This window comes from Pempheris klunzingeri, chromosome 3 (genome assembly GCF_042242105.1).
Source record: "Pempheris klunzingeri isolate RE-2024b chromosome 3, fPemKlu1.hap1, whole genome shotgun sequence".
Classification (NCBI taxonomy): Eukaryota; Metazoa; Chordata; class Actinopteri; order Acropomatiformes; family Pempheridae; genus Pempheris; species Pempheris klunzingeri.
In genome coordinates, this window is record NC_092014.1 from 3,224,425 (window position 1) to 3,235,383 (window position 10,959).

At 43.4% G+C, this 10,959-nt stretch overlaps 1 protein-coding gene across 1 annotated transcript; it reads left to right on the forward strand.

Moving 5' to 3' along the window:
* The first annotated feature begins 483 nt into the window (after positions 1 to 483).
* LOC139199047 (homeobox protein Nkx-2.5-like) lies at positions 484 to 3,001 on the forward strand. Its single transcript, XM_070828055.1, has 2 exons — positions 484 to 1,148; positions 2,358 to 3,001. Exons 1-2 carry the CDS (start codon positions 722 to 724, stop codon positions 2,996 to 2,998), a joined length of 1,068 nt encoding a protein of 355 aa, XP_070684156.1. The 5' UTR covers positions 484 to 721; the 3' UTR covers positions 2,999 to 3,001.
* The last annotated feature ends 7,958 nt before the right edge of the window (positions 3,002 to 10,959 follow it).

The window sequence follows — 10,959 nt, forward strand, 5'->3', positions numbered from 1 at the left end:
CTGACTCTATTGTCCCTTGACCTGACCGCTGACCTTGACGTGCCACCATTCAGGCAAGTGTGCCACATGGTGCGCCTCTCCAAAGAGCGCACAGATTTACGCACGAACCAACCGGAGGGCCCCGATGTTCTGGCCGACTGTAGAGTGATTAAAACTACAAATAACATAATAAGAAGCCAAAGTACAGGTATAGGTCACGTGTGTGCAGTCACGGATCACGGCTATTAACGAGCTTCTTGGAACAAAAATTGTGCGTAAAATGCTGTTGGAGCAGATTCAGCGAGTACGGAAGGATAAACAGACTGGACAGCGGAGTGTCAGTGAGATTTTCTGCCCACCATATTCACACAAGTCTGAAAACAAACCCAGTATGTGAACATACGTCACGTAGGCCCCACCTTCCCTCTCTCGGTACGCTCTCTCTCCCAAATGCTTCCCTTCCAGCAGACACGGACTTTCCATTTCACACACCCCTCCCCCTGACATCAGAGGAGGCAGAGGCGCTCCTTCGCCCCGGTCCAAACTCTACTTACAAAGCCCGACATAATATCTGTCAGAGTGGAGACCTGCGTGGACAAAACCGGGACTAATACCCACGTTTTTGTGCGATTTATGGCGATGAGGGATTCCAGAGGCTTAACGCACCTCCAATTACCAAAGAAGGAGCTATTAAGCTCAATTATTTGTTAGGAAAAATTGTGGAAAAGGAGAAGAGGTGTGCATGTTACTCGGAGGGCTTCATTTCCTCGGTGCTGCAGAGCAGGAGCTGGATGACATGATGCTGCAGAGCCCGCTTACATCCACGCCGTTTTCTGTCAAGGATATCCTTAAAATGGAGCTGCAGCAGCAGCAGTCCGGGTCCCTGGAGCTCCAACACCGGGCCCACGCTCAGCAGTTGGCTGGGTCCCCTCCCCAGCAGCAGCAGCAGCAGCAGCAGCAGCATTTCCAAACCCCGCCGTCCTGCATGCTCGCCGGGGCCCGGGACAGTCCCTCCTTCTCGGAGGGAGAGGACAACCTGGCTTACCTCAGCGCGCTGGCGGTGCGGGAAGGAGAGCGAGGGGAGACCAGCCTGTCCCCGGACATGTACGTCCATCCCGGCCTGCAGGGAGCCAAGCTGGGGGGCGCCGAGCAGGACGAGCAGGAGAGCAGTGAGTTGAAGCACAAGCTGCGACTGTACAGGCCAGACAAAAGGCAACAAAGGACACGTGTAACAATAATGATCAGAGTAAATATCAATTAGAATGTCTTACAGAGGAAATGTGGCAGTGATACCACATGGATGGTAAATGTAAGCAGCTGTTTTACATGTAAAATATTGTGGCTACAAAAACAAAAACAAACGAACCTGTAAAGTTGTGTATAATATATTTAATTATGTAAATTAAAAAGAAAAATCCAAGCATTTTAACAGCTCGGTGACCAAGCAATGAAGGTAATATCTAGACTATTAAATCGGCAAACACAATATGAGCCAACTGAAGGAACATTATGGTGTCATTTTCTAAACACTCCTGCAGCTCTTTTGTGGCGAATTATTCCAGTAATTTTAAAAATCATTTGGTCACATAAAGATCTGTAGCTCAAAACGTTGTGCAGAGTGCAAAATTATATAAATTCCTGTACAATATAGTGAAAAAAAAAACCAGATTGAGTGGCACAGGATCTGTCCTCGGCTGCTCCACCTCCACACACCAGACATTATCGCAATAAAGAGCTATCAAATGGTGGAAGTCACCATCACCGCGGCCAGAGGCCTGAGACGAATCCAGTAAAGTCTGGAGATGTCAAACACTTTCTAGTGGTTCAGCTGCGCGCCTGCTACGCGGAGTCTGTTATGATGTGTGGACCATAAACTGACAATTAGTTTAAAGAGGCTTGTAAAAGAAATGACACCGCGAAGTAGCGCTAATAAACACAGTCACAGAGACACATCTTCCTCACATGGGACATATAATTATTCATTAGACATAAACAGCTCAAGGAACGAGGTTCAAGCTGCTTGTGGGTTTCTAACATGTAAATTATCTGCCTAAAGCTACAGATAGACACGTCTATATTCTGGACTAAAGAGATTATTCTCTGTTTTTTTGGTTTTCTCCTTAAAGATCAACCTTTTCTGTCTCTTTTTTAGAATAATTTCTGAGCTTTAATGTTGTGCACGAAAGCTTTTGAAAGTGTGAGGGATTTTTTTTTAAAAAAAGGAAACAAAGGAGATGTGTTTAAGTTAAGTTAAGTTTAAGTGTGTTGTGGCTTCTGTTGAAAACTGGTTTGGTTCCAGACTAGAAGAAGTGGCGTAATGTTCCTTTTAACGCAAACAGGAAAACAGCATTTCTTATGTGACTTTTCATCCTACCCAGAGAGCTGTGGTTTGGTGTCCCGGGAAGAGGCAGCGGAGGGCGGGCAGGTCGACTCGGAGCGGCCGGTGCAGAAGCAGAGGAGCCGGCGGAGACCCAGGGTGCTCTTCTCCCAGGCGCAGGTCTTCGAGCTGGAGCGGCGCTTCAAGCAGCAGCGCTACCTGTCCGCCCCTGAGCGGGAGCACCTCGCCACCACCCTGAAACTCACCTCGAACCAGGTGAAGATCTGGTTCCAGAACCGCCGCTACAAGTGCAAACGGCAGCGGCAGGACAAGTCTCTGGAGGCGGCGGGGCAGCACCACCCTCCCCCTCCCCGGCGCGTCGCCGTGCCGGTGCTGGTCCGAGATGGGAAGCCGTGCCTGGGCGGCGCGCAGAGCTACGCCGCCGCTGCTCCGTATGGATCCAACCCGTACAGTTATAACGGATACCCGACATACACATACAACAGCCCCGCTTACAACAGCAACTACAGCTGCACGTACACCAGCATCCCCGCCCTCCCTCCTTCCAGCGGCTCCAACGCCTTCATGAACATGAACTTGGGGAACGTGAGCGGCCTCGGCGGCTCCCCACAGGCCCAGACACATCAAGGGACAGCGGTCACGTCCTGCCAGGGCTCCCTGCAGGGGATCCGGGCCTGGTAGCCTCACCAGTGTCTCTTTTTTTGACGGAGCTCTTTCATTTTGGCCAAACCGCAACCTCTTAGAAGTGCGTGATAAGTTGGTCAAAACGGCCCAGAAAACAGAACTGCTTATATAATGGATGTGGGTTTGGATTCACCTGCCAGACGAGATGAAATCCCACTTATATTTCCGGCTATTTCAACTGTGTTACAGCCGAAATGAGTGTGCGTTCAGGCTGGACGTCACACTGTGGCATCTGTGGCGTGAAATTTGGGGGTGAAATTTCATTTTATGGTCCAATAATTGTTGGTGCTCTTGTTTGGCACTGAAGCACACCGGGGAAATTACGCACAAGTTTGCGCATTTCTCCTCATTTGAACTCAAAAAGATTTTTTTTTTTTTTTAATGTTTGTTTTTAACATGGTATATTTTTAGGTCATGGAGAGACTGAATTGCTTTAAAGTGTTTTTTTTTTTTGTGGGTTAAACAGAGAATTGTTCTAGTCTATTTCACATCTATTCAAATAAATCAGAGAAAATGAGACAAGGTGCGTTTGATTTTGTATTCGGGGGAAAAAAATAACCTTTTTTTTATTTTTATTTTTTTGGATGTTAAACTTTCATTGTGTTGTTGGGAAAGAGAGGTCGAATTATTACTATTTTCCAAAGGATAAATACATGAAACTGTATGTTCCCCTGAAAGTGAAAAGAAAGATTAACAATAATCCATGTGGGGTCACTTGTGTCCATAAGCGAATCAAATTCACGCAGGCAAATTTTGCTCATAAACACATAGAAGGAGAGCTGCTGGAGGAGGCCTGGCCACAGGAACTCTTTGTCTCGGCTCCAGGCGACGTGAAAAGAGGAAGTTATTCTCCATTTGAGGTCCTTTAAAGGACGCGATTAAGCACCTAAAATACCCCCGAAGAGCGAGCTGCAGCCGGGCTGGGGAGAGGGAATAATGGCTCTTATTGGATTGTCGGACAAAAGGTGTGTGGTAGGCAGAGCCGGGCACTCAGCAAAGACAAAAGCGCACAGGGGCCGTGAGATTGACGTCCTAATATTCCCATTTGAGGGACAGGCAGCGGGTTATTCTGCGCGGAGAAGGGGACACGGAGGAAAAATGTGGTCACTTTTGTTCCCCTTCAGGAGGCTTTTTTTGTTCGCGGAGAAAGGCTCTCCGAGAGCCCCAGCCGCGAGGCTTCGGGGGCAGCCGGGCTGGAGGTGATGGCAGCGGGGAGGCGTTGGTGTGAAAGAAGGGGGTATTATTGCTACAAGTTTCACCATTTATCCCAATCAGGAAAATGGACGGGAGAATGTTAAGGGGGAGCCCGATGAGGAGGAGGGAGCCAGCTTCGTGTCCTGTACGCTATTATTCCAGTTAAGGGGTGTTATTTCAGCCCGGACCGATGTTATTCTCACAGGTTAAAGTCTGATCTTGAACTGAAAATGACAGAAAGTTTCACAAATATCACAGAAAAACTGCAATATTAAAGTGATTTCACGGGTTCTGTGTGCCAAACGGCCCCAATTACGCACCACGGGAGAAAGAAAAGTTCTGACAGGGATATTATAGGAATATTTTGCTCGGCTGATTCAGTGGTTTTTACAAAGGCACAAAGGATTTCATCGGAATGGCCAGGTAGTGATTCAATAGGCGAAATGATCCCAAAACGAAAGAAATGTAGGTTTAGTTTGGTCAAAATGCGTTTTAGTCGCTCAAAAAATTCAATAGAGAACAAATTGAGTTATTTATCACGTGAAAACGCCTCATTGTAGCTTGTCTTGTGTCATGATTTGCTGCTTTTGTCAGTTTAAAATCATTATAAATTTGGCGTTTTGGTGATTTTTGGACTGTTGGTGGGGGGAAAAAGGTGATTTGAAGACATCAGAGTGGCTTTTGGAAGTTGTGGTGAGTATTTTTCAGACTAAATTAACAGATTCTTAATAAGTACAACTGGGGAAACTAGAGCTGATGTCTAGGAAGGTTAGAATTCGTCTGTATTTAAGGTTGTGCAGCCTAATTGGCGCTGGTAATGAGCCATTACGCGCAAATAAAGGTTAAAGAATTACAAAGAGTAGAAGCAGGGCTCAATTTCAGACCGAACACGTCATAAACCTTCGTTTTCTAGCCTATGGGACAAAAGCCTGCCAAATTAATTTGCTGGAATAATCTTTAAGGACAAAAATGATCGTGGAAGTTGTGTGAAAATCAGGGAGGAAAGCATCAATTGCTATTTTTGTCTGCGCGTAATGGCTCCTCCGGCCTGAGAACAGTTGTTTCCCAAACCCATTCTGCTATAATTATACCCACACACTTTTCTAGTGTGAGACAGCAGCCAAGACAGCAGGAGCCACATTTACTAAGATGTCTCCCACCGAAACCTCCAGACCTCGTTTACACTGATTCATACGCGCTTGATGAAACAGCGGAGCAGCTCTGGTGACTGACAGGAGTTCAGCAGTTAGTCAGTGTGAGAAGTTTTACATCTGTTGAAGGAATTTTAATATTTTAATATGAGGCTTCAAAGGGAGTAATTATTTCCTGACTCATAACGAATTCCGAGCGATTTTACGCACATTTCCTCCTCTAAAGCTCAGATGGTTAATTAAGACCAGAGGAAAAGACTAAACGGGAATAAATACGGTCTTATTGTTATCGGCAGAGATCAATGCGTCTCTCCGGCTCCTGTCCGTGCCAGACAGTCCGGCCTCTGCGCTCAGATTGAGATCTGTCAGTCTGAGCTGTTAACCAGCTGATCTCCTGTGAGGGACTAAACCACGCTAAAGTCCACCGGAGCAGCCTGATGCCTTCTCCTTACTAATGGGGATTAATTGGGGAGGTAAACAGAGAGCCGATAAGCGCTGCGCCCCGAGGTGCTGTCCGGCCGCAGGACACTGATGGATGCAAATAAAGACGAGACAGAGAGGCGTCTGGGAGGTAAACACCTCTACCTGCTGGGTCAGGAGCAGCCACAATAATATCAATACTACTACTACTAATAATAATAATGTTTTCATTCTTAATAATTTTAATTTTCCTGCAATATGCTGATGTGATAAGACTTTTCTTCCTATTTTAAATTAAAAAAAAATACACTGTTGCCCATAAAGTTGGAATAATTGTTCAATTTAAGTTTAAAGTATAAACTTTATTTATCAAGAATAAATCACATTGTCGCAATCATTTCACGAGAAGAGGTAAAAAAAACAAAAACATTTTATTCCAACTTTATGGGCAACAGTGTAGATATACTTACTCAGTGTCATCTTAAAAAGATAAGCAAGAAAAAGTAAAAAATATCAAAGTACAGCCTCCAACATTCATTGAAAATACAATTTTGCTAGTTTTTCTTTTCCAGGAGTTCCCTGTTTTTGTGTTTGTGCCCTGAAAGTCAGTTCCATCTGCAGTCTGTAAATCTGATCTTTGACTTTCTAACCTTGTAATGTTCATCTAGTACTTATACTAGTGCTACTATTGGACTTTTAGTACTGCCACATCTAATACTCAGCAGTGAAAGAAGTAGTAAAAGTACCATGTGTGAGCAGCTACTTTTACCTGCTTTATGAGCTGTTGGGCAATTTAATCTATCAAAAGGCATCATGTTATATATAAGTGGTCGTATATTACTCTGTAAAGTAACTACAATAAGTACAACATTTTCCTCTGAATTGCGTATAAAGTATCAGAAAATGGAAACACCAAAGTAAAACACGTGTAAGTTGCACAGAACCCGAGTGAATTTACGTTGAATTTCAGTAAAATGTCTGAAATTATTAAGTAAAAGTACGAAAGTATTAACAGTAAAGTAAAAGTAAATGTGTGTGTGTACATGCATTACTGATGTTTTAACATGTAAGCAACATTTTAATATTAGAGCTGGAGCTCTTTTTTCCTACTTTATATACTGTTGGATAGTTTGATCAACAGCACACACTGTAAATCTGACATCTTCATGAATGCAGTGCAGTAAAAAGTACAATATTTGCCTCTGAGACATAGAACTAGAAGTAAATACTAGAAATATTAGTATAAATACTGGAATAAAAAGAAAAGACTCGAGCAAAACACAAGTAACACAATGTTAATGCTGCTATTTCAACATGGGAAGTTGTGCTTCGACACTTAAAGTATATTATTGGTGCTGCCAAAGCTCCTCACCTGTAATCACACATGAGTGGTGGTAATAGAAAATGCATTAGGATGCCCACAGGCCATTCATTCTGACACACACACACACACACACACACACACACACACACACACACACACACACACACACACACACACACACACACAGGAAAACTTGTGTCACACCACAGTTTTTATTATTTGCCTCATTTGGTAGCTTGCTAATCTGTTTACACTCAAGCCGACAGCTAACCACAGCTGCACGATCAAACACACACCAGTCATCACCATGTATACAGTAGCTGTGTGTGTGCGTGTGTGCGTGTGTGTGTGTGTGTGTGTGTCTTATATGCACATCTGTGTTTTACATCTACTTTGAATCATTATTGGTCCGTGAAGCAGTCACATTTCTACAACACCGGCAGCCATATCAGTTAATAACCGTCCCTCTGGGCCAACGGCTGCACACATCACACACCCTGAAGGCAGATTGAGCCTCAGTGAAAGTAAAATTATTGGGATTTTGCACTACGCACACAACTGATGTGGTTAAACGCGACAGAGCTTGTTCCCCTCATTCATAATACAAAGTGCAATTTGCAAATTATTACAAAATAAGTGGCATTTACAGATAAAATCTGGAGCTTCTGTTGTGTGAAAAGTTTGATTTGGATTTAAAAAAAAGCTTCCTGATCAGCTGTCAATATTGTTTAAATACTGATTATGTCTTTTAGCATGTTTGTTTTAAGGTGAAAAAGAGGTATCAGTAAAGTAAATCAGTTTGAGCAAAACTCATCTTATCTTATCTAAACCTAACTTATCTGAACCCTGAATAAAAACACCAGAGCACGACGCTTACTAGTCTGTTAAAGAGCCACAAATCATCAGTCATTGTACAATTACTGTACTTTTTACTCCACTACATTTGTTTGACTGCTTTCTAGCGAGCAGATTCAGATTAACAATCCAAAATATAATCAAGGAATAAACAATGACAGTGAGGATTTACTGGGCCTCACAAGCTCCCCAGCAGCATGTGAATTAATATATGTAATTAAAAATAGCTCCACATTTACCAGCTGCAACATTAAAGGTGGTGAAAACATGAATGCATCAATAACTAGAGGACATTTTATTCTAAATCAGCCCAACATGAGACCTTTAAGTATATTTTGATGCGAATACTTTTGTTGCTTTTACTCCCGTAACATTTCCGGTGCAGGGTTTTTACTTGAAGCAGAGGACTTCTAGGTGGTATTACTGTTTTTACTACAAGGATAAGATCCAAGTTCTTCTACCGTTGCTGTTTTCACCACTTCCATGCAGAGCAGAAGCTCTAAGAGATCACTGCCAAGGTGTTACACCCATTCAAAGTCATTTAAAACAAAGAAACTCACCAGTTTACATTCAGTTCCTGCATCACTAGCTAGTCCCCTTTAACCTACAATGTCAAGATAGCTCTATTAAAATCTACTTTATGGCTCTTAGAGGCAGAAAAAGTACTTTACGCTGACAGTGGGCACTACTGCTTGAACATCATGTGTTAATGTATCTTGTCTTTTGTATCATTACCAGTTTGGAGAGTGTTTCTTGGCTCGCTCTCTGTTTCTGTCACAACACCCACATGTTGTTGCAGGAGGCCCTGTATGTGCTGCTGCCGCCTCCACCGGCACGGCTCTCACGATTGGCCATCGAGGAGCAACACTCCGCCTATCAGACGACCATCAATGAGCCGCTCAGGCTGCGGTGCTGAGTACTGACAGGCCCGGACAGGCTGCATTCACACACAGAGACACTTCAGCTTATAGCAGAGTGATCTGAACTTACAACAGAGGCCCAACGGCGGTGTTATTACTGCTACTACAGCTACAGCTACTATTAGCAGCACCACTACCTCACCCCTACTAATAATCCTACTACAGCTCTGGTATTCATGGTCGGACAACCTGAGGGAAGGTCCTGGGGCAGAAACCAGCTGCTGGTACCCTCTCCTCCCACTCTCCAGCAATATGAACAATGTTCAACGCCAAAATATCACCTGGAGCCAGATTTGCTGCTTGGTGATATTAATAAACCTGGTTATTTTAGGAGTATGCAGCAGCACGCAGCTTCTTTCATCGTGACACTGTGTAAACAGTAGAAACATGGCATTCCCATTATAAAGTACTCTACCGGGAATGTGTGCTTGCATGCATATGATCTGGTCTCCACAGTGTTGAGCAAAATCAGATCTTCTCACAGGAATCGCAGTGATTGTGAGGGAAAGTTGTTCAACACGGGTGAATTGTTGGTTTTCTTCCTCTAAAGTTTAACTTTGTGTTTATAAGCCAGGTTTTAGCTGACTTGAGTCTGGGCATTTTAGTCTTATCTTAGTTTTAAAAAAAGAAAAACACACACATGGCTGTTTTAGTTAAGTTTTTAGTCAAAGAAAACTGTTGACATTTGTTTATAGTCATCAGATAATACTGAACATTTCAGTCAGACTTATTCTGTGTAAGACTGCGTGCTATCATTTAATATTTCTTCTGAACAAACACAATTGAGAGCTGCACTGACAATAACAACGTACCATAATGACAACTTTGCCTTCTTGAACAACAGAAATAAAAAGTGCCGAAAGGAAACTAAACTGCTGGAGTAAAATTATTTTGTTTTTTAAATATCATTTCAGTCTCCATCTTGTTTTTGGTTAACTGTGCTGTCTCCTAATTACTCATCATAGTCGTAAACACATTTAGTCATAATGTCTGTTAAAATAAAATGAGCTATCGCAGCTTATTAGCTACATTACACCATCCACTTTTATTACAACCACAGCTGTTGTGTAGCAGTATAAACTTCTCCACAATAGAGGAGCGGTTTGCAGACATTTATGAGACAGGAGTCTCATAACAATTCTACAACAGCTTCCTCCATTTTGGACTTTCAAGCTCTCTGTGCAGCATGCTTTGTTCGCCACACATGAACTCTGTGCAAAAAACTAAATGTGTGCAGATCTCCTTCGTCTACCGATTTCAGTGATGCCATTAAAACTTCACTGTTTCAAATGTTGGTGTCCAAAAACAGAACACAGTCTCGGTGTGACGAGCTGAATCCACAAGAGCAGTGGCACACACTGATAAATGTTCAAATTTAACTCTGCTAAATATCACCGTAAACTCCTCCGCACTGATCTCAGTGGATCGCAGCCTGTGGGAGTTTGGCTTCTTAAATGAGATATCCACCAATTGAAAATTTGACACCTACAAGCTTCAGTGTAAAGTGCTCTTCAGAGACTGCACAGTGTCTTCTAAGTCAGCTCACATGTAATGCTCGCTGACGTCAGCGTAACAGATTTTGCAATGGACGTGGATGTTTGGAAATGTCTTTTTAACTGGGTTCCCGTGTCCTGGGATGGGAGACGGGAGGAAGCCCAGCCAAGAGCACGGCTTCAGCTCGTCCATCAGCCCGAGATATCTAAATATTTATCCTGTGATCCACATTTATCCATTCACTGGTGCGGCTTTCTGGGTCAAAAACGTTATGTTTCTGGGAAGACACACGAGTGTACAGTGTTTATCCAATGCTACCCACAGAGATTTATCCTAAACTGTCACGGTTTACAATAACACACATAAATTGCAGTGTGTGTCTCACTAAAAATCATTAGAATCATTAATTCTGCACCAGCTGGGAAAGTCTGGGCAGGAGAAGCGCTTCCATCAGCAGCCGATATCCAGGCGCTCTTGAGCAAGACGCTCACAACAAAGCTGACGAAGCTGATCAACCAACGGTGCAAGATCACGGAAGGGCTGGAGAAAGATGCACTTCAGATAGTTTTACTTGAGTAAACTGCAGGAGTTTAAAACATC

What these genes read in the sequence shown, in the direction of transcription:
- LOC139199047 (XM_070828055.1), top strand. Translation starts at nt 722, where the DNA reads ATGTTACTCGGAGGGCTTCATTTCCTCGGTGCTGCAGAGCAGGAGCTG. An exon ending in GCAGGACGAGCAGGAGAGCA is followed by an intron (nt 1,149 to 2,357) that starts GTGAGTTGAAGC and finishes CATCCTACCCAG; the next exon opens with AGAGCTGTGGTTTGGTGTCC.